This window comes from Lichenostomus cassidix, chromosome 1, assembly GCF_008360975.1.
Source record: "Lichenostomus cassidix isolate B80296 chromosome 1, HeHo_3.0, whole genome shotgun sequence".
In the NCBI taxonomy this organism is placed as follows: domain Eukaryota; kingdom Metazoa; phylum Chordata; class Aves; order Passeriformes; family Meliphagidae; genus Lichenostomus; species Lichenostomus cassidix.
In genome coordinates, this window is record NC_139479.1 from 67,439,943 (window position 1) to 67,464,358 (window position 24,416).

The 24,416-nt window shown below is 38.4% G+C and overlaps 1 protein-coding gene across 3 annotated transcripts in view; it reads right to left on the bottom strand.

The window, feature by feature from the left end:
- Window positions 1-13,683: 13,683 nt before the first annotated feature.
- The window catches only part of B3GLCT (beta 3-glucosyltransferase), a 48,647-nt gene continuing 37,914 nt past the window's right edge, over window positions 13,684-24,416 (bottom strand). For all 3 annotated transcript variants that reach the window (XM_085061960.1, XM_085061978.1, XM_085061969.1), the window contains 5 exons: window positions 21,943-22,056; window positions 20,180-20,279; window positions 19,166-19,285; window positions 18,503-18,647; window positions 13,684-15,328 (listed from right to left, as the gene is read on the bottom strand). In XM_085061960.1, the coding sequence (XP_084918086.1) occupies window positions 15,161-15,328; window positions 18,503-18,647; window positions 19,166-19,285; window positions 20,180-20,279; window positions 21,943-22,056 (647 nt within the window). In that variant the 3' untranslated portion in view covers window positions 13,684-15,160. The remainder of the gene's footprint in view (window positions 15,329-18,502; window positions 18,648-19,165; window positions 19,286-20,179; window positions 20,280-21,942; window positions 22,057-24,416) is intronic.

Consider the following 24,416-nt stretch of genomic DNA (forward strand, 5'->3'; position numbering starts at 1 on the left):
AAAGAAAGAAAGAAAGAAAGAAAGAAAGAAAGAAAGAAAGAAAGAAAGAAATTTTCCCCAGGAAAACACTTGGATTTTCCTAATAATTATTTTTGTTTTAAATGTCTTTCTAATCTAATTCTGAATTTAAAAAAAAGTGTAATAAGAAATTTAGCTTTTCAAAATCTTCATAATAAGATAGGAAAACTTCTTCAACAGCAGAAACGTATATAAATATATGCCTCTTTTCAAATTTATAATTTTATATTTAAATACAAATAGGAACTCTGTTGCTTTCTTTGATGAAACATCATCTTCCACCTTAGGACAAGGTGGATGTACAGAAGTAAATGGGAGATGGGAGCTGCTAATGCATCACTTAGTTTCCAGAAGTGCCTTAAACAAGAAGGATTTAATTTTGCAAGACTCTGTAGAGCTGGGTGAAATTTTTCAGCATAAATGAGCAAAAAATACCTTGCTTTTGTTGAAACTTGCAGGAAACCCGAGGAGCTGTTGTGAGATCCACTTTCTTCCCGTAAAGCATGACATAAGAGGGACTGCACTACACTGAGCTTGAACAGCATTCAGAGCTAAGAAAAAAGAACTCCAAAGCTACAAGGCCATAGGTATTCTGCTCTCTGTTACTTAATAAAAGGGTTGTTTCAAAATAACTCTAAGGATGTCCATAAATCTGCTTGCAGAGACACCCACAGGGACAAAGGAGGTTTCAATAGGGCTTCCTCAAGGGGTTCTGACCCTGCGCCCATTCCCATTGTAGCAGTGAGGGCAGAAAGTAGTTATCCAAATACAACATTCACAGAAATCTCCATTTGGGCAGAAGCTTAGCTTGCATGGCCTCTAAGAGATGAACTGAACAGACAGTACTTCTCCCTTTGAACCCAAATCCGAGCCCCAGGGATGGATTTGAGCTTGTTACATTTGTGGTGGATCCCTCCCCACCAGCTCCTCAAAGGAAAGCATCCTGTGAGCCTGATTTTAGTTTGCCATTGGCCATGAGGCAGTCACAGTGCTGGCCACAGCAAACAGTCTTACATTAATCGTGTGAGATAGGACCATGGGCAGTGCTGCCTCACACACAGATGAGGATGCAGCTCCCATTCATCTTCCTTTTTTTTTTTTTTTGCTTTGAAGGCAAACAATTCACCTCAGCTTTGAATCCTGAGTGCAAGTTTGTCTTTCCTTAGCCTTCTAAAATATTTTAATCTATTTCTTTCCAACTGCAAGATATAGCTAGAATTACCACTAATGGGTTACAATACATTGAGCTTTATGACTCAGTGACTGATACTGTTTATATCACAGAGGTTTTCATTTACGTACATTCTGTTTGTCTTGATTCCCAAACCTCAAGTTTACTAGCTAAGAAGGGCTGCCAGAGCTGATATAGGGAGCTGTACTTAAAATACATTTGTCAGCCAAAATAAATCTGTGATACAAAGCGTCTCTCTGGGGGTTTCATAGAAAAAGAGTTATCAAAAAGCTTTTTCTTTCAGCAGCTGTGCAATTACCCAGCTCATGTATACATATACAAATGTATATGTGTACCAAACAAGTCCTGAGGACTCACCTATCATGCAGAAATAAAATTTACTTCAACAAAATGTGTTGTTTTCTGAAGTTACAGATTATTCCAGTGGCCAGAAAAATAAGGTAAAATAAAATGGAGACCAACATTTCACTAAAGGTTATTTGGTTTCATGTGTCTAGCTTTAGGTATCTGTGGCTTTACTTCCAAAAGTACTGCAATCCAGGACTTTCCATGGACTAAACTATACTTTAACAGCAATGAAACTGTGGCACCAATTGACATCTACAGCTATCCCATCTCACCAGGCACAAAGGAACTTGCCTGAGGCCATGCAGGGTTTTGCAAGAAAACCTCAAAATTTACCTGATTCACATTCTCTCAGCCTCTGTGGATTTTCATCACCTTTGCCAGGAGTGCAGCACAGAGCAGTGCTCTGGAAGGAGATAAAATACCCCTGAGCAATAGGCACACAGAGGAAAAATTGCTACAGGTCTTGAAAATCAGCTGCAAAGGCATTTTATGGGATGACCCAAAACAAACAAGGATATAGAGACTCTCTGGAAATCTGCATGTGGAGAGGAGAAAAAACTTTTAGGGGTGACCACATTTAGAAACCTTGACCAATGATAAACCATTACTGGGGCCTGGTTTTGAATGAAATTTTGCTGAGAGTCAAAATTAAATCATCACAAAAAAGGGATTTCAGTGGACATGATGAAATACAACTGAGATGCCATCAGTCCTTGAATACTTGAACTTCTGCAAATCTTTTATAATATTCAAGCTTGATTTGGAGTAAAGATCCATAATTATCTATACAGTAACATTTTGGTTTATAATTGTCAAAGAAAGCCATGCACTCCAAAACATGCAAAGAACTGGTTTTCCCTTTTAAAAAATTCAATAAATTGGTCCCTCAGGGTTGCATTTTTTTTCTAGTTAGCTCTTAAGGGAGTCTTACCATAGCAGCAGAGCAGCTGGTCTCACATGATTTGCCTAGGTCTCCTTTCCTTTTCACTGCAGATGTTAGAGCTCCTCCTGCCCCTAATGCACATATTCCTTCTGTTCCCTGCTTTCCATCTCCGCTCAGCCTCACAAAGTCCATGAGTGCCATTCACCCCTTCCCAAGGGCACTGCCATGTCTCCTTCCAGTGAGATCCCATCTTGCCCACCTCAGCCTTCCCCCAAATTGTGCAGCCAAGCCTCCAGCAGGACATAGGGCTCTCACTCTACAGCATATTGGGCCAGACAAAAAAACTAGGTCCTTTCAGCCTTAGAGCCAATGGCCAAATACAGTGATATCCACAGAGAGAAGGCAACTGAAGATGGGAATTTTATATGTGTTTGAGTACCCAGAGCTGCTGCTGTGGTACCAGGATAAGCCAGGCTGATGCAGCCTCAAGCCTGAGCAGAACAGCCATGGGGCTGTCCAGTCCTTTTGGAGATCATGAATGAAGACAGGTGCTGGATGCACTAACCTGGAGATTCTTAGTCATGGCAGGAAGCAACACAGCCTCACTTCCCAGGAAAAGGATGTTAAAATGAATCACACTGGCTGTGGAGAATTTTTCTTCCAGTTTTGATGAAAAATTATACCACTGCAGTATTCACAGGTATGGTGCAGAGGAATTAATTAAAGACAAAATAGCAACTGTGCATTAGTCTTTAACAGTCTGCAAATCTCCCCCGTTTTCACTGGGTTTTTATAGTGCTGAGTTCTGCCTTCTCCTGTAAAGCTCTTCAGCCGTGAGTGTGTTCACCAGACATTGATAATTCTTCCTTCATGGTAACACTTGGGCAAAATCTAACTGCATTCAGCATTTACTGATAGGGACCTTAACCTCAGGTAAGGGACTGATTATTAAAAATCTAGGAGGCAGATTTTTTGAAGGTGCTGCCAAGGGCCCAAGTGTGGCAGAGTGCTGGCAAGCGGGAAAATACCACATTTTGCTTTTTCAGAGAATTCCTTGTGGCAGGCACTGGTGGGAGCACTGACACCCAGTGGACCTGGGGTGCCTCTCCACACTGACCCTGTCAACCAATGGCACATCCGTGTGGGAGCAAAATGTAGTAAAATATGCTGGTATGCAAGGACATAGACTAGCAAAAATGCAAGCAGAAGAATAAATATGAGGTACTCTGGGCATTTTCTTCTTCACAGGTAGTCTTGGTTTGAACCAGACTAGTTGGGCAGGTGGGTGACTAAGATCCCCTCAGCCTCTCTGCCAAATCGCTGTTTGAATGGTAGTAGGTTCATTAGGCAAAATTTAAAAACCCAGACAACCTGGGGACCAGAGAGAGAAAAGCATTGAGAAAGAAATAAAGAAATAGAAAAGAGCAGGGAAGTAAAATTTAAGACTTCATGAAAAAGAATTTCTAAGTGTCTTACAAGCCTTGGGATTTGTTAAGCAATGCTGGTTCTGAGAGCCAAGTGGTGTGAAAGTTTAAAGTGTTTTAGGAGGAACCGACAGACTTGTAATTATCCCTGCAGTACTGATGAAATTTGTGGAGCTTTGCAGCACACCTGGGAAGAAGCCCCACCAGGTTAATCTTCCTCTGTTGCTTTTACAGAGCATTTCCCTTTGCCTGCCTGACAGGGCTGATCCACAACCCCTGACAAATAACTAGAGAAAGAAAAGATTATGTTTTTTCAACTTGTGAGTAAATCTTCCTTTTTTATCATCCTTATTCATAAATAAAATTGAGACTCTTGCCCAGCAAAGATGATAATATTTGTTATTCAATTATTTATTGCTGAAAACTCCTGTTTCTTGCTGCTAAGAAAAACAAACCCTCATAATTTTCTATTCAATAATCTCTTCCGGCAAGTGATTTAAACTTAAGGTTTTGTCCTGGTCTTGTTTATAATCAGACCAGCATTTTAGATGAGCTATGGGCTGGTACTGCCTGGGCAGTGATGGCACACAGACATCAGAGGCACAAAGCTGGGTCTCAAAAGGGGTGCTGGGCACCAGAACCTCAAGGTGTCAGCAGCCATTGGTGATCTCAAAGGCAGTTCTGCTCACACAGAAGTCAACAACATGAGCTCATGTCTCGTTAAATAATAAAGGATTCAGGGATAATGGTGTGATTCTGCCCAGGGAGCTCTACATGTCTGTGAGGAAATAGCTTTTAGCGGTATGTGGAGTTACACATAAAAGTCTTATCCTGGCTATGAACCTATTTTGAAAATAATTAGAATTTCACAAAGTTATTTGAAGCTATTTGTCTCCTCTTTTATACATTTTTAATTATATTTGGTAATTTCAGATGGAAGAGAGCTTTTATGTGACGTTTAGATGTGTACTTCTTGAATAATTAATTGCACCCTGAAAGGGATGATTCGGTCAACTCAAATGTGATTTGTTATTTGTCTAATGTGGGATATTTCCATTTGTGCCATAGTCATTCCATGAGATAAGTTACAAGGAGTGCATTTAAAAATAAATTCTAAGAATACAGACTTAAGAAAGTCTTGCTATGTTCCTCACAGTGTCTGAGATGTAAAATCCAATATTCACTAATGAACACCACATTTATTTTTTTACTCTTGGCTCACAGTCACTGTGAGAGGGGATAAATGACCCTCTACTGCAGAGAGGTGCTCCACAAACAGAACTTTGCTAAACATTTCTTGGTAAAAAAATGAGTAACTGCAGCCTTGTTACCTGCACAGGTACCCCTTACCTTCCTTTATCTCAACAGATCCCTCAGCCATTCAGTCAGAAGAGGGGAAGACCTGGGATCTGTGAACTGCTCCTCTGGGTGTATGTGTAAAACCAAAAACCTAAAATGAAACATCTTCAACAGCAACCTGTCCACTGCTGCTGCTCCAGGAATCCAGTGGCTCCAGGGAGCATGGAGTGTTTCTGCTTAAAACTTAGAGATGGGCAGACCGGCTCCCTCTCAGGTGATTCCGCAGCTGGTGGGTAATTCTGTCAGCACCATGTGCTTGGGGAATGCAAAGCTCTGTGCTCTGAGCACTGTGAACATCTCCTATCATCATGAGTAGGTGTAGGATCCCCTCATGTGTAAACCCCAGGGCAGAGTTGAAAGTCTTGATGTTGTCACACTATCATGATTGAGAATGCTCTGGCTGTTCTCACTATCGGGTACTTGAGTATCTGAATAATTTAGACTGAAACAGTGGCAGTGTGAAGTCTAAACCATTGAATTTTAATGCTTGGATCCCTTTGGGGCATTTCAGCACAGGTGAAAAGGGCACTTCAGAAAGGATTTGGCTAACCAAGGCATGAGGAGCACTGGAGAAAATTACACAGAACAGTATAAACCATTACCTGTGTGCTCCCCTGTATTGTACCATTATTTCCCAGCCCAGGGATAGTGAAATGTAAATACAGGATCTTAATGGTGGTGACTGTATAAAATCAGTTCCTCAGAGCTATTAACACTGAGGTTTGACAGAATCATGAGTCTTTGAAATAGGCCTAATAAATGTACACATATATTGTAGAAGAACACATACCTATACATTCTCTTAAGGCATACACTCCACAAAGATTGCTACTGATTTCTTTTTTTAAATTTGTGGTTGGGAGAAGAATATATCATGGTTATCTGGAAATCTGCAATTAATCACTATTTTGTCACTAATGAGGAGTACTTAATGAAGGAAAGAAAACATTTTAGAGGGCCAGGGATATTATAGAAAACAGTATTTTTATTTTACGAATTTAAACAGCTTATATTTCCAAGTTACCACCCATAAGCCAGATCCCCAAGAGTTGAATAAAAGTAGTTATATTGCTCTGCATTTCATGATGGGGCTGCTGTGGAGCTAGTTTTCTGCTCCTGAAGAGCTTTGAAGATACAAAAACTGGCTCTCCAGTCCTACTGGGGCATCTCTGGAGAAATGCACTCAGTTTTTTCTCACCATGGAAGCAATTCCATGTGAACACTTAGGGAGATATATGCCTGCACCAATCCCTTAAATGTTTTAAACCCTCTGCTCATCCTCAGCAGCAAACACTTTTCCTACATTCTTTGCACTGGGAGAGAGGCTCTGGCGGGAGGAACCTCAATCTGACCCCCAAAATACAGCCACTGCGAAGCATGCACTTTGAGGAGCAGGTCACCTTTGTGCTGGCAGGATGAGGGCACTTCCACACTGGAGTGTCAGGGAAGCCACAGAGCAAGTGGATTTTTGAGGAAATCTCTTCCCTAGCACCTGCAGTGTTACAGCTCCGCAGTACAATCGCTAGGGAGGCTGCAATAACACCTTGTGCTGGATACTGGTAATGAGCCCTGTGAGGGGGCGAAGGGTTAATGGAAAACTGACTCTCATGCAAACGATTTAAAACCTGCAGATTACAGTAACTGCTGATTGATTTTTAGTGGGATGAGGGCAGCAGGAGGAACATGTTGCGTAAATCATGGCTGGTGCTGTGGTATTGATGTGCAGAACTGGAGAGCCTGGCACACTGATGGGGTGGCTGGAGGCAAAACCAAGCAGGAAAGGGAGGCAACAGGAGAGGCGGCCTGAGCAGTGATGTAAGTGATGCAGACAGGTGGAGCAATTTCCTACAGGGGCATGATCTGTGGATAACGTGGCTGGCAGAAAGGCACCATGGGCAGGGTGCTGGGGCACTGAGGAGCTCCTGCGTCTCTCCAGCTCCCAGCCCTGCTGGCACCAGGCATGCAGGGAAGAGAAATGGGACTCTGAGTGGGGAACTTGCTTTGCATAGCTGTGTGGGTGGGATGAACCTTGGGGTACGGGGACTCATAAAGGTTTTGTGCTGCTGCTGCTGTTGACAGGAATTTTAAAATGCAGTAGCTTTTTGTATAAATGTTACACTTGAATCCCTTTGGCATTTTCCCCCTGGTGCTAATTATTCCCAGCAGCTTCTCACCATGCAGCAAATGCCTGGCACTGTGACAGTTATTAAAAACCTGTAAACAGGCTCTGGTGGAAAGTGCCTGGAGTCACCTCGCCATGTTAAAGAGAAACTGTCAAATAAGGAAAAACAAATTCAATCTGAACCCTGCTTAGGCAGCTTCCGAGACTTCTTAGAGGCAGAGGCTCAGGTAGGATCTCATCAGTAAGTAACTGTAGACAAGACTAAGAAAGTTCCCTGCTTGGAGCTTCAGCTTTCAAGCACCAAGTCCCCAAGGGCAGGGTTTGGACAATGGTAGCATTGCACTGGCTCAAGATGTCATTGATGTTTTGGCTCCAAAGCTTGCTCATTTTCTGGTATGAAAAGGTGCTTGGTTTCTTTGGGATCTTAAAGCCTGATCCAGCAAAGAGCTTGGCTGGCTGTCCTGCAGAGCTCAGGCTCTGAGGGGCTTTTGTCTTTGGCATGTTGATCATCTCATAAGCTGTGGTGAACCACACTTAATTTGCGTCCATGGGACACATGGTCCAAGCATTGGCAACCATCCGCTTGTCTCGGGTTCTCCGATATTGTCACAGCAGAGGAAAGCAGGGGTTTCACAGATTCTCTCTTTTGATCTATGGCCTCTGAGGTGACTCTGGACTTGTACAACCACAGGATGCTCTGGTACTCTATAGGCACAGCAGCTGAAGCACTACTAACCACAAGCCCCAAGCCTTTTTTGTTTTTGAACTGAACATTGTGCACACATCAGTATTCCACAGAAAGAGTCATACTGACCACGGACAAAGCTCCATTTAGCCCAGTGTACCTACCAGGGTCAGGTTGCAGTAATTCAGAGCCTTAGCATGAAGATGTTTCTTGAAAACCATTGTGTTTATTAGCCATTTACAGACCTTTCTGCTGATTTTGTACAATCCTGTTTTAAGCTCTTTTTGTACTTTTTAGCCTCTGCTCAGCTGGTGCTGTCAGGTTCTGCAGGTCAGTTTTGTGCTACAGAAAACACACTTGCTGTATTAGAACTATGCTGACAAGATTCTTTTCTCTCTCTGTACCCAGGTTATGAAAGAGTGAATAAACACTCCCTGCCCCACTTGTGCTTTTTCAAATGGATACTTTTAGCTTGTTTAGTCTTTCACCAAACAAAAGACTGCCCCATAGTCTTACAGATCCTTGACACCCTTTGAATTGTTTCTACATTTAGAAATAAAATGGAGCAAATTCTGGAATATGCTATTTTTTCTTAACCTGAAAGAGTAATATTTCCTACTTAAATGAGTGCTAACAAGCAAAGAATCTGACTCAGCTCATTGAGTCTAATGTTTGCACTCAACAAGCATCTCTTCACATGGGATACAGGCAATGACTATGGAAGGAGCCTGGCCACATTATTGCTTGTTGGGGTTTATTCAGTCCTGCAGCACAGCCTGTCTGCAGTTCAGTCCTGCCCTTTCCCGCACATGGAGAGACGCAGTGTAGCACTTCTATAATGTTTGCCCATGGAGCCACAAGCTACATTAGCTGTGTTGTTTAAAATTGGCTGTAATTTCAACTATTTTGGGATCTTGCCTGTGGGCAGGTGGATGGTAAGGCAGGACTTAACCCACCCACTCAAAGTCCCTGTTCTGCAGAGGCGGAAGAACAACAACAAACTTATGCACAAGGAGCCAAAGTGGTCAATTAGAGCATGAGCCTGTCCATTGTTAGGGTGAATCCACAATTCTCTATTCCAGTAGCAATGAGTATGATAGGAAATTCTCAGAAAGATTTACTGACTCCAATATGGAGATCAGTATAGACATCCATGAGCATATGGCTGCATACACTACTGTGAGGACACAAAAGTTGCACAGACTTTGGTACAGTTTTACAGTTTAACTTCACTACCTCTTTCCTGTCCTTTCTGCATTTCTATAATCTCTACCCTCTTTACTGCAACCCATCCAACCTTCCAGAATATTCACTCAAGAAACCAAAAAGATTTTAAGAAAGAAGTGGCTGAATTGCTAACAAAGGTCACAAAACCACTCATAATAAGCAACACCTACGGTAATGCTGGCAGGACAGCAAATATTTTACCAGTTTTTGAAAGACTGGCAGGACAATGATGAGCTTCTAAAGAAAGGCTTGTTGAAGTGTTAATCATAACACTTGAGTGAACAATGGGCAAGCCATGGTAGAGGTAAAACAAAGTATCTTTTTCAGACATTCAAATGGCACTTCACAGTTTTTCACAAGAATATAATAACCTGGTAACTATAGTATGTTCAACCATGTTTAACATTGTTAAAATATATTTCACTGTTTATTAAGTGTAAAATTATTTCAGCACTAGCATTTGTAGGATCAGATGTTTAACATAAAATCCATCAACAAGAAAATTCTGGCCTGAAAAACAGCAACAGAAAGGGAAACAACAAATTAGCAACTTGGTTTGTCAGGACAAGAGATAGATTGAGAACTTTTCAGCAGAACTTCATGACTGGGCAGAGTGAGGCCATGGGACCACAGCATGGGCTGCATCAAAGCACTGCACCTGGAGCACAGCTCCCACTCTGCTCCATGTAAAGGAGCTTGCAAACAGAGCCTTAGCAACATAAGAAGTCTAAAGAAGTCTTTGGAAAAAAAAGGCTGGGGAATTAGCCATCATCACCCAGCAGCACTTGTGATTGCCTGTTTTTAGAACTACCAGTGCCTCTGGCTACAACTGAGCTGGACCTGATCCAGGCTATTACTTTATATTTGTGCTTACTTAGGGTTACACTCTATCATTTCTGCTGCCTTGCCAGCCAGGGAACAGCTACTTTGAAGGAGGACCAGTGAGACAGTCAAGGAACCTTAAGAGAGTTGAGGAACTCAGGAGGTCTTCAGTCCTACGTTTCCCTCCTTCCAGAGCGATATGTGCTGTATTCCTTGCCGTTCTCCCAGGCGTTTGGGGAGCAGGTACCAGACAGTGTCATGCAGCACCCCTGTGAAGGTGGGGTGCAGTGCTGTAGAACTAGGGCAACATGTGAGCTCCTGCTATGAGGGCCTTGATGGGGTTCATTGTAAACTACCTGCTTAGACCTTCATCTGGAGCATGTCCCAGGTATAAACACATAAGTGAGAAGTGGGCACAAACCAGTTGATGATACACAATAATCTTCCCAGCAGATAATTTTCTTTATTGGCTTCTTATTAATTAAAAATCTGCTTACACTATTGTTTTTTGGTAAGTTGAGTCTAAAATATTAACAGCCTAGTGCTTTCAACTTTTTTTGAATTGTTCTATTTAACAGTCAGGCTCTTAAGCCTTCAGACTTACAAAAGCATTGCTTTAAAACTTTATTTCTCACAGGAATAGCTTAGCATTGTTTTTTTAGCTTACAAAAGCAGCATGTCTACAGATTTTCCATAAAGAATGTTTCATTAAACTCCACTGATGTAATTTTCTATCACTCCTCTCCATAGCCTGTTTTCCAAACCAGTTCTTCCTTTCTTTGACTGTGACTACTTTAGACCTCTGTATGCATTTCCATAATGCCTGCTTACCTTTTCATCTTTAAATATATTATTTCCTCAGTATCATTTCCCTTTGTGTTCAGAACTACCCAGTGCACAGGTACTCCACCAAAGCTGTTTCATTCTTGCAATGCAAATGCAGGTCCTAGCAGAAGAAATCTCATTAAGTGATTTCAGTGGAGGTACTTCTGCCTCCTGGCTGACAAGGACACAAACAAACAAGTCAAGGCAATCTCCAAAAGCAGGTAGATGGAACGAGATTGTTCACCTCTCTCTAACTCCTCTAGTCCCACAGGTTTCTTCCTGTAAACCACAGGCTGAGATTTGAAAAGCATAAGGACTTTTCTTCTCAGGACAGAATTTAAATCAAGTAGTTACACAATGGCTACCACTATGAGACTGTGTATTTAAAAAGAAGTTATTCTTTATACATGCACATAACATGACACAAATTGAAACAGAAAAATTAATTACCTACAAACCGATATTGGATCTATTTCTTTGCTGAATTAAATAATTACCTAAATAAAATCCTCAGTGTGACTGGGGAGGTGAATTGTGGCTAGCACAGTTTTTCCCATGAGAAGTTTTCTTGTGTTTTGTAAATAAAGATAAAGTTTGGATGTTTTTGGAACAGTGTCCCAGAACTTGGGCAGTGCAGGCCTGGCCAATCAGGCCTGGGGGAAGGCTTTTGACTGACCAATCTGGGTGACTTTTGAGAACTCTATATATGTGATGAAATCAAAACAATAAAGGTCATTCCTTCTTGCCACTGAGAACCGATGCATTCATTACTCTGCTAGCTGCTCAACAGCAACAGTGAATTTGTTCTATTCTGACACAGTACATGTGTGCACCGGAGTAGAGAGGAGGGTGAAGCCACCATGCTGCTGTGACCTGGGACCTCAGAGCCAGAGCTGCACTGGGCAGTGCTCTTAGATTCCTCAGCCAATGTATGATGAGGTGACACACTCAGGGAGCATTTTGCTCAGAATTCTAAATTTCTCCTTTAGTTTCATATCAACAAGAAGCAGAAGCAATTGCATTGAAGAAACTCAAATATATGTAGTATCATGCTGTCCACTGCACAAAAGCATTCAGAGATTTAGTGTTGCAAAAGGCAAATCTCCTACTGCTTCTCAATGTTTCTTGGTAATGCAGTGGCACTATTGGCTTTGGAGGTGCTCACAGTAGAGACTTATGGCAGTCCTTACACAGTGTTGATCCCACTTTCCAGGAATCTCAGTGAATGGTGTCTCAGGCCTCTGGCTGAGACATTCTAGTTTCAGCCATGATGATAAAAACCATGAGAAATTACAGAATTGAAAATAAGGTAATTCAGACTCCTCCCTCCAGTCAGCAGCCATTGGAGCTGGTGTTAGGACAAAGTCTTCCTCGACAAAAAGAAAGTTACCCACCTTGCATGCTGCCTCGAGACACTTGCCATTTTCCTAATGGCAGAGGAAGAGACAAAGGTCAGATCCTTTTGGATCTCTCCATGTCTGGGCCTTCTGCAGATGCAGGGAAATAAAAATAGATTCACAGCCCTCATTCTCACTTGTGATCAAATCTAGGCCTCAAATACTTCATCACTCTTCATTTATATATCTGCTGTACTGAAGGCAGATATTTCAAGGGGTTTTTTTGGCTTCTGGCAGATGAGCCAACCAACCAAATTATCAAAAGAATTCCATGAAAGAAAGATCATAATACATGGAAATTTTTTGTTATAAACATGAAAAACAATAGCCAATAATGGTTCCCAGATTTTCTTTTTTATGGCACGACCCTGGAACAGCCCAGAAAAGGAAACTTCAAGCAATCAACTTTACAGCTCTCTCTTAACCTTCCTGTTCCCAAGTGAGTTGTGAATGCCTCTTCTGTTGATTTGCTTTAACATTACACCATTTATAATCCACTTGATTTTCATGAGAAACATTAGTACTGGGCAGGCTCATTAAAACAGTTTTGTCCTTAGGTTTCAGCTAGTATCAGTCATCCCGAGTCTTCTAAAACTAAAGTTCATATAGAGGGCTTCACATCTTGTTTACAGAAACTCTTTTGAGATCCTTTGCCTTAAAAAATCGTATTTAGTTGATGGACTAAGTCACTTTTGTCATGCTGCTGCTAGTTGAATATCACTAGCAGTGTCTCAAAAGTCAGAGTTTTGGGGGCAGCATACTTGAGCAAATTATGGCTTTGTTGCTTTCAAAACTATGGAGACTAAAATCGGAAGTCTAATGCTTACTAATAGCTCTAGAAACCTTGCAATAAAACTCAGGGCCAACAGCAAGGGAAAAGATGGACTTTAGGACAGCTACCACATTTGTCAAACCAGAAGTCAAGTATGTAATCAATCAATCAATCATCAAGTCAACAACTCCCCATGTCTAAACAAGACAGCAGTCTGTAAATACAACACAGCCCGGACCCAAAGCTAATCATCTTGTGTTGAATCTAGTCTGCCTCCATAAGGCCCAAGGAGAGATTATCACAGTTTGCAAGTTGGAGCTGACTGGACTGCGTTGCAAGACCTTTGGAGAATTTGATAGTGGCATATGTTTTTTGATAGCATCAAGGCTCCCAATCACATGAAGTGTTCATTGAAATGGCATTTTCCATTTGCACAAAACTAGAGGCTGAAAACTGATCTAATCTGGAGGTCAGGACAGACCATGAAAACAACCCAAAGATTAAGCTGCGTTTTAATAAAACTGACAGTAAATACAATTAAGGTGATGAACTTATTTCACTGGTGCTTAAAGAATCCTGTGCTTGGTTTGCAAAGAGGAAGAAGGCACAAAAGGTTAAAGAATGCTTTTATTCAGCTTTCACAGTTCTAAACAGTAAACATAATTAACAATTCACCAATGGTATCAGAGAACATAGTCCTGCTATCAGTAAAATGTCTACTGTTTAAGGCACTGGTAGTGGGAAGAAAAAAAATATAACATGGATTGCTCTTTCTTAATCAGAATTTGAATCTATTATGAAGATGTGCTTGCTATTCAATGCTTAAAAATCCACAAGCTACATTCACAAACAAATATTTATACAAGGTCGGTAATTACCGAGACAGGAATTCAGTGGCTCCCCTACTTTGACTCTAGAGCAAGTATTGCTTTTCTTTGGAGTGGAAACAATTGTTAACCTAATAAAAGAAACCAAAACACAAATTACTTCAGCAGTATGGCTTTAACACCCTGTATTTGGTTACAATATAGCAAGCCAAGTTAAATAACAGCATACAAGTGCCGTATACTGTAATTTTAAAAGAAGCAGTTTTAAAATATAAAAATTAGTTTAGAACATACTAAAGCCAGTTTTTGTACAAACATTTTTACAAAACTGAATTACTAAAAAAAATTTCAAGAACGTTTTAAATATGAATCACACTTTACATGTTGTATGCATAAAATTACTTATCTTGATGATATAAATTAGGAATACTACAAAATTTTTAAAGCTGGCATTCATATGCTACTGAAATGCACACATCAGAAATACTGAAGTGTTAGCTCTGCCAAAATCCTTAAGAGTCACTTTTATATTTGCCAAATTGATATACAGTGACTTAGGTTTCCAAAGGAGCCACACTGACCTCCCGTGGCCACCTAAGAAATCCCTGTCCTTAACCTTTTTTTCCACTTTGTACATGACATTCCACACAAACGCCAATAAACATAAAAGGAACAACAGTGGTGTCGTGCCTGGTCCAACTACCCCAGGAAACCACAGTACTTCTATCTGAAATGAGCATAAAGGAACACAGCCTTCACACAATCTAGCTCCTGGTCACAGAACAAAAGTCAATTGTCCTCTATGATTTATCAACAAATTGTTCCAGAACCTTTTAAAGAACTGTTTTCTGTAAGTCAGAGAGAGATGATGTTTAATAGATGTTCAACACTTATTCACTATTAGGCTCCCAAATATATAACTTCAGCTTTTGAGAGAGCAAAGGAAGGAAATGTAAATTAGTGCTGTCTGAACCAAGTCCAAAGCAGAACACAGGTGAAGTTGTACAAGACTTTTATATGTGTGTCAAGTTCATTGGTATACAAACCCCAAAAACACTCTGAAAAGAAACCAAGTGGAGCAAAAGAATCCAAAAGTCATTTAAGTGCCTTCTTCCATTGTTCTGAACGGATGCAACCAACAGGAACAAAACACTGTCTTCTTATGTCATGAACAGACGAACAACATGGAAACAAAACAAAAATCACAGTAGTGACTGTCTCTCATCTGTAGAACAGTAATTAACACATTCTTCTACTGCTTATAAATCTTCTCTGTTATATCCAACTTTTTTTACATTACGTGACTCTTCTGAGTTTGGTGCCAGCCATGTGAAATACACCTTCACTGGATCGATATTCCAATGCTTGTGAAATGATACTGGAATTTGGTGAGAAAGGTAGTCTTTTGGGTAGTCCATTGGCCTTGCCTAAGATGGAAGAATAAAGTAAAAGCACCAGTACTTAGTGATCAATAATAATTTTAAAAAGAGAAAATATCACTGCTCAATGGCCTCTGTAACACAACAATGTGGCACTGACAAAATATGCAGGACGGTAACAAAGGGATTTTTCCATCATTCTATTAAATCAACTGACAAGGCATTTGCTTAAATCTTCAACTCACACTGCAGTCATCATGCTATGAATGAAGTACACTGATATTAAAGATGCCCTATTTCTCAGGATGAAATGGCCACCATCCATGAAATGAAGCGATAAACAGTGCAGTTGGTATGGAATCTTTTTAAATATGCAGTTTTGGCTCAATAATGACAAAATTACTTTAAACAATATTCTCTTCCTCCTCTAATGAGAGTTGTCAGCACTGCCAGTGTTATTGTAGAATCCAAACAGGGCCATATGCACCAAAAACAAATGGAGTTTTATGATAGATAAAGGTTCCAAACATGGGATACATTGTGGTATGAAAACTGCATTGTTATTTTTTGTCAGACTCTTTCAAACAAAACAGAATTACAACACAGCCACAAGATGCAGCTGCTGTCCTAACGCACCATACATGTTTCATTTTCTCTGGCAGTTTAATGGCACAGAAGTGCATCATTACATAAAAAAGTCCCACCTGCAGTGGTCCCTGGTAAAACAACTACAATTCGCCTTTACAGTTTTTGTAAAGATAAATGCATGCAAGGCAAACATTTCTGTTTTACATCTAGGGAGAAAAAAAAAAACCCAAACAAGAAGAAAATTGAGTGATTTGGATAACAAATAACTGATTTGATGCCTAAGCTGGTAACTGATTCAATACTGCATGCTTCACCTACTTATGGTGGTATTTATGAATTCTTCATGCAGTTCTGTATACACTTCAATGATAAAATCAGGCAACAAAATTTGACATTATGAAATCTGAATATATGTTTTTGGTGTTTTCTTTCATTTATTCTGATATTTAAACCACAGAGTGCTGATTTTTAAAAATTCCCCTGGAGAAATCAGGATGGAACTTATATCCCTTACGAAGACTTTCGAAAAACACTTTGAAGAACATTTATGTTTCAAGAACCTGAAGAATTCACTTTGAATAGAGACAGTTTCCACACATCCAAGACCAAAGATTTTTGCTGTTTGAAAAGCCATCAGCTTTTTATTGCGCTATAGACAAAATTCTGGTGTTTAGATAATTCTAAAATATTCTCTACTCTAATAACTTTAAGGGGTTTTTTTGTTAGAGTTTGTATTTGGTATTCTAGAAAAGCCAAATACATTGCTTTTGCCCAGATTTTATATTTAAGACCACAATTCTCAACATGGGAAAGTTCCCATTCTCTTTAAGAGTCTCATGTTATAAACCTCTGGATCAGGTTACAGAAAATGTATGTATCTACCTCAGCATGTAGGCAGCAAGCAACCAGTAAGAGTGAGCAAACACATTACAGACACTCCAAGGATGAAGATATCTTTGCTTCTGTTTCATAATCAGTATCTCAGTACAATTTTAGATTCACATATTTCAAGGAAAATCACACATCACAGTATTTCAGTCAAGTCCTTAAAAAATTATTTTCCAGTTGACAGAAAATCCAAAATTGGTTTTCTCATTTTTAAAATATTTGTTGCACAATAGTGGAATTTGTAGAATAAGCACATTCAATTTTTATTCAGTGGTTTCCCCCACAGGATTAATTTTTGTTTGAAGGATGCTAAATTAGAATTTGATATAAGAACTAGTAAAGACAAATTAGAAGTCCAGTTTTCTATGTGGAAAATCAAACTGCTAGGATTTCACTTCACTATCAAATGCACACCATTAAGGATTTCAAGAAGGTGTTTTGTTGTTTTTTTTTTTTAATAAGGACAATTCCTACAAATTTGGAAAAGGAGCTCTCTTCTGACTCTCCTTTAATTAGGTTGGTTTGTTGTTATGTTTCGGGGTTTTTGTAACACCTGTGCAAGCACAAATTATTCCATAATTGTTGTTTTTCTAATGTGCATGACTTATTTTCTTTCTATACTGAAAGGAATGAGCAATGACAAAACAGGAGAGTAAACAGATACAATTTTTTTATATGGACAAGGAATTAAAATGTTGAATAGTGTTTTTTCAGTCTTCCCATTTCTCTAAATAGTAGATGTAATCAGAAATGGAATCTTAACACAGGAAAACCTGATAATTTAAATAAGAAACTCCCCCCCTCCACTGACAGCTGCTTTGAACTACATGGTAATTTACTACTTTTCAAGTAGCTTATTATCTTATTCTCAGCTCGTATTCAGATACACAGATCTTCCCAGCTTTTCAACTAGATCAACACTTAAAAAACATGAAATGCTACACTGATTTAAATGTCGATTTTTAATGTTGTGCACTGTTTGGGAAAAAATCTTTAGTGCTGCTTGTTCAAACCATGGAAGTATTTGGTTAACTTGGCTTACAAGGAAGCAAATCTCTATAGCCTCAATGCATCAAGTTTTCCACTGTGACACTACAGTTAGCTTGTTAAATATTGTGGAAGACAGAAACAAGATTCAAATCTACTCCAAACTCACATGAAAATTATGTTTTGTGAGCTCTCTTTTCTATGTGCTAGCATAGAGCAATTTATCAAATTTATACCATTCTTCAGAATCCACCACAAAACCAGTATTTTCATATTTTGTATCTTCACTAATGAGATATTTCAGAATGGTAAATACTGAACCAATAGAAAAATTAGGTAAGTAGAGCAGGCAGATTTACTGAAAAATTTCACAGTCAGTTCTCTATTACCTGGAAAAAAAAAAAAAGCGTTATGCCTTAGGTTTTTTCCCTTTTCTTAGAGGACATAGGACAACTATTCAAAGCATGTGGCTCCTAAAAATATTTGTTTTTCAAATTCTCACCTCTGACTGCATCTTTAATAAAATGTAGTTATAGGTTAGCTGAAATACCAAGTAAACTAGCAAAGCATTGTAGTAATCCATGGTATGAGAAGGTTCTTATTTTCTCAATCAGTCTTGTTTTGTAGAGGACCAAGGTACAGCAGCAGCATCATGGTTAGTGTTATCATATATTGACTGAATTTGAATTTTTTTAAGTGTTTTATGTGTGTATTTAAAAGACAAAATTCATTTTTAATACTCAAAAATAGCTCTCTGACCTGATGAAAAAGTGGACTGTGTGTTATAGGGATTCCTAAGCCACTGAAACACATCCCAAGGACCATATCATCAGGTGCATCCATGCTGTAACACCGGCATTTGCTAGCAAGCAGTTTCTGAACAGCTGTTCTGCTGAAAACCATCCTGAATGGAAAAAAGGACATGAAATGTATAATAACTACTGAAGACACCAAATAGCTGTAATTAATAAATATTGCTAAATGATTTAAAACTGCAAGACCAAATGTAGCCCTCTGATACAACACATCTGAAATTCAAAATTTGAGGGGTCAGAACTGACAAACAGTGCAAGAGGCATTTTCTGAAAGATAATTATATACTAAAAATTCATTATACCAATTATATCCATTGTTGTTATTCCAACAATAACTTAGCTACCCACCATTTTTACCACAGCTGATAATTCATCCTAAATTTAGCTTGGATTCAAAAGGGATATTCTCCTCTATCTTACTCAAATATAAGAGAGAAGAGCTGGGGACTTGTGACCAGCATGTGTCGCTAGACAGAAGGTGTGAGGTAAATTGCACACATTTGGGAAAACCACTGTTTCTGCTGAAACTGATTTGTGTTGCAATTTAAAACATTTGTAATCAAAACAGGAACTAATGCAGATCTCAGGAGGAGCTTGAATAAATTACCCTCCTCCACCAGTGATGTAACTGTATCCTCCTGTTCCCAAGCCGTAGCCATAACGCTCTCCAAGGAATACTGGTTCATTCGGGTCATAGCAGCTGAGCAATTTTCGGAGTCTGAAGATGCTATGAGATGAAAAGCCATTAAAAAAAAATATCTTGTAAACATTCATTTTGGAACAGACATTGCTACACTAAACAGCATTCTATTAAACAGTGCAAAGATGACAGGAGAAATTCAGATATTCTACCAAAAAACCTCCCCCAGAGATACAAACTGTTAAGCAGAAATTTATGATGGATCATTTACTATGAGATATGACTGCTGAATTTGGTCAAATGATGAACCAATTAGCTTAAAATGTTTTTTTGAAGTAGGCAGTTTGTTAGCAAAACTGCATCTCATCTCAGAGAAAACATGAAATGATACTTTCCAAGCAATGTTAAGATCTTTGCAAATTATCTATGAACATTTAAAAATTGAAAATTAAAAAGATCGATTTAGTTTTATGAATATGGCATTGTCTACAATGATTTAATGTAAGGTATTGTCTTGAACCACTGTTCATGACCATGTGATCCTGCTCATTGATCACTGTGCCTTTTTTTGCTTACATTGCAGTGTCAGATTTTATGAGAATGGGATCTAATTTTCCAACAAAGGCAAGTTCCTGAACACCACATTTATGTGAGGAGCATATTTTTTAGAGTAGGGTATTAGCAAATGACTAAACACCATCAGCTCAGATAGACAAATCACAAAATGTGATCATATTTAGACTATATGATTACATGATAATGCTAATATGCACAGTTTGACCAAGTTCCAAAATTGTTTTTAATATCCGTCAAAAGAATATTGAAGGAAAGTGACTTTTTTTTTTTCTCAAAGTAATATAAAGCTACATAACAAATAAAATAGCTGTATCTCTTAAATACAGAAGAATAGGTGAACACTGCTAAATCTCTTATTGACATAAACAGGAGTATTGGCAACTCCTGAAGTAATGCAATATATACCTTATCAGTGTGTCATCATCCACTACAACTAACCAAGGGATTCTGGGAGAAGTATGATTCAAAAATCTTTCCAAAATGGCAAAAGTTTTCCCACAGTGACCTAAAAAATGAAGGGAAAATAACAGAATATATACTTAAATAAGAACTGAATTAAAAACAAGCTTTAATCCAGCTATGCCTGTCAAGCTGTAGGAAAATACTGGACAAACTGACAAACTGCTACTCTTAATTTAAAGAGCTGTAAAAATGAGGAGACTATGATAGAAGCATGTTCTGCAAAATACTCAAAGATACTGTCACAGCATTTCATGATGCATCAGGCAGATCCATTGCTTTTATATAAATATTTAAATCTATGTTAATCTATTGTACTCATCACTGGCAACTCAGGTCCTGATCACTGCCTCCAAACGAAGGTCTGAACATGTATCACAAGATTATAATGAAGTTCAGAGATAAGACACCCCTTGATAGGAGTGGAGAAGTGAAACATCCTTGTTCAGAATGAGGAGGACAAGAGAAACAAGTTTCAGACTTCTACTGAATCTCCTTTAGATCTCAGAAAAACCTAATGCCAGTCAGTCTTTATTGATCATAGCTGATTGTCTAAAGTAATTACTGCTATCAATATTACAATTACTAAACAATCATTCAAAATAATATTCCATTTGAAGCCACTTCAAATTAAAAATTTCTTTGAGAAAAATGCAATAACTCTATGCTGAAGAAATAAAGGAAGTCCTCGCTTTAGTGATTTTGTGAGACTGTGAACTTAATGCAGACTGATACGTGAACATTTACAAAATTACAGCCACGATTTCTATGCTATATTCTATCACAGAACATGGAAGGTCCCTGGCACGACTAGAGCTACTGGGCATGGCTTCTACAAATGATCCACACGTGCAAAGCAGGCCTGCTGCCTCCTGAAAACACTCACTTGGTTGCTATTTCCCACAGCACCTGTGCACATAGAAATCCCTGCCTATTCTCTCTCTGCCTCTAACAGACAAAAAAAGGGGCAGAAATAACCCAGAGGTGAGAACAACTGACCTAGCAGGCCAGATAAAGCTAACAGGCCACTACCTGGACACTTCTAATTCAGAAGGTAATAGCCTGTAGACTGTCAGCCTGAGAACAATATATAACAAATGAAAGAGAAATAAAAAATAATAAACTCATGAAAACCATCATATCCATAGCCTTTTTCCTATTCAAACACAAATTAAATTAATTTAAATGCCTATTATTTGCTGTAAAAAGATGTTTCAATTTTAACATTGAGTTTTTGTGCTTAAACCAAGACATGCTAGGCACAAGCATATAATATCTGAATACCATATGGCAGGTAGTTTATGCTCAGTAAACAGTTGGGTTACTGAGCCTCAGGTCTTTTGAAATAAATTTATGACTTCTTCACTGTTGATGACCTTACTTAAAACTATCAATAACTGTAGAGTTACTACTCTTACCCCAAATTATAACACCAATTTTTTTCTCTTGGAGTAAATATCATGCCTTCATAATCTCCATATTAAGGTTTCTGCTAAAAATAACATGTTATCTACACAGGGGTACTCTGTACTCTCCATCCATTTCCTGTGTCAAAAGCATTCTTTTAGTTTAGTTTAGGCTGCACAGGTGTGCTACAGAAATACAGAATTTCTAAATGGCATACTTTACATGAGATACACAAATCACCCTTAAAACTTCACTTCTTTAGACAGTTATTTGTGCAAAACTGACAACAGTCAACAGCTCACCTCTGTCAGTGTTAGGTACACCTAAATCTATAGTAGGAATGGAGATGTCTGCATAATCACTGTAGTATTCAATAAGGGCAGCTTCTCTTTCCCAAGTCTGCTTTACAACTGGTACTGCAAAACAATGATTAACATTCAAACACAAGTAACTTGATGAAAATATATACTTGATCCAAATATTCATGGTAACCACTTTTTGTTAGCCCCACTCCTTCACATGGTAATAAAAATGCTGCTTCAAATACAGCATCATGATTCTAAATGTTCATTCTATTTTCTTAGCTATAATATTTAGAGAGGAAAAATTTTACATTTTTATGAAAGCCAGTCAGGACAGTTTTATTTAAATTATAAAAGAAAATCTACTAAAATATAACTATAGTTTCATAATACTATTATTCATAATAATAATTGAAAATTGATATTTACATTTTGGCTAACCAAAGCATGGAATTCACTACTTTTACACTTGCTATGGTAGACTTCATAGCACACATCAGCATGAGCACTATCAGAGATCAGTCCTTCTTCCAGTATTGAAATGCCACATTTTCATGCAACTGTATGAACATATACAGTTGTATATGAAGTGTATATGAAGTGTATAACATATTTGGAATCAGAAACAGACCAAATGTACCTTTTAAAATAATACACTTGTGTTACAAACATCCTGTCTGACAGCAACATCGTATTAATGCTCAAAAGCACCTGTCTCTGGAGACACACTCAGAGGGCATTTTTTAACCATTCCTGTTATAAATGCATAAATATTTATTGTTTAATTTATAAATAAGTGTTTGTATAATTTATAACTATCATACAATCAATTTTGATCCCATGGAGTTTCTATTCAAAGGACGATTGCTTAATTCTTTTAAAAAAGCAATATTTTTGTTACTAGTTTGCCATTTCACATCAACATTTCAAATTGATCATACAGCATTCTAATAATGATGCTATGAGTGTTTAAATTACATCCAGAAGTGAATAAATTATGGATAACACAAAAAAAAAAAATCCAACCATCTGCAGGGAGTTTAGAAGAAAACTATCAGATTGAAACAATGATCTCTTTTCCATCTTAAAAATGAAGAGGTTGGGTTTTACACAAGCAAGAACTCTGAAACACTGCATTCTGCTGCTACTGTTTCTCTCCTTTATGTTCTCTGACACCATCCAGGTCTCACGAGTAGCAGATAGTGCTTTAAACGGAGGAAATATTTATGTAACTTCCCTTTGCTGCCATACAACTCTAATGCCTGTGAACAACTCATTTTAGCCCATTGCTAGAATCATTTGTCACCTAATTTGATGTTTGTTGCCTACCTAGTTGCTCATTTCCCTCTACTCTGATCACACAGGATTTATTATTCTTGATTGACCAACAGTGTGATAACATTTGTCTTTTAGTTTATTTTAGTGGTAAGACAGAGTAATAAGAACTCAATGCACTAATGGAAAGGCTTGACAATTTGGGGGAAAAAATCACGTTTGTAGCACTTTGCAATGCTCCATACTGCTTTCAAAAGTTTTTAAAGCAATGTAAAAGTGCTCTCATTTTTTAATGAAAAATCCAAAGGGAATTACATACAAAACAAATATATAGGCAGGAAATTATTTTCTTGTTTTGTGGAAATATTCTACTTAAAATTGTTTCTCAGCAGAACAAAACCAGAAAGGTTTCAGAAAACAAGGCCCCAGAACAGAAGCATCACAGATACACAAAAGTATCCAACCTTCCCCTGGCAGAAGAGATGCACCTGTAAAGGTTGTTTAACCTTTCTCCAGACAAGGACCTAAAACTCAGCAGGGTGCTTTAACACACAGAAATATTTGCTATTACAGACTGAACCTCTCAATTTCTTTGGTGAAGCCCCCCCTTCTTTCTATAAATGAAGAAAAGTTCACTGAAGCAAGGACTTGAGTGTCACCTCAGTTAAAAGGTCTAGCAAGGGGGCTGTTAGCTAAAGTGTCTTTCTCTTTGCCTCATTTGACCTGATGGAAGTGTCACCATCCAGACTAAAGTCTATTGTAAATTGAATCCCACAATACATTGTAATTTCTAGCAAATTGTAACTTGCAAAGAAAATTATATGAAATTTTGGACTAAATGATGATGCAAATATTTATCCATATGTATTAATACTAGTGATCACACCAAAGTTTTAATACCACTAGAGATATTTAAAGGTCAACTCTAAGCTTTTAATGATATTTTGTGCTATTTCTAGAACCCTGATGCATGTTTGCAGTCTTGAAATTTTTTTTTTATAACTACAGATGTTATGTGTAAGGAGAGTTTTATCTGAAGTAAATTCTGAGGTAAAATTTAGCTGCTTTCAAAAGCACATCAATTTCCAAGCTTTCATGTTGCACTAATGTAGTTTTTGGCATACAATAAAGAATGACTTACCAGGTAAAAAGAGCTCTCTGAAGCTGGCATCCATTAATCTTTCAAAATCTTGAGTAAG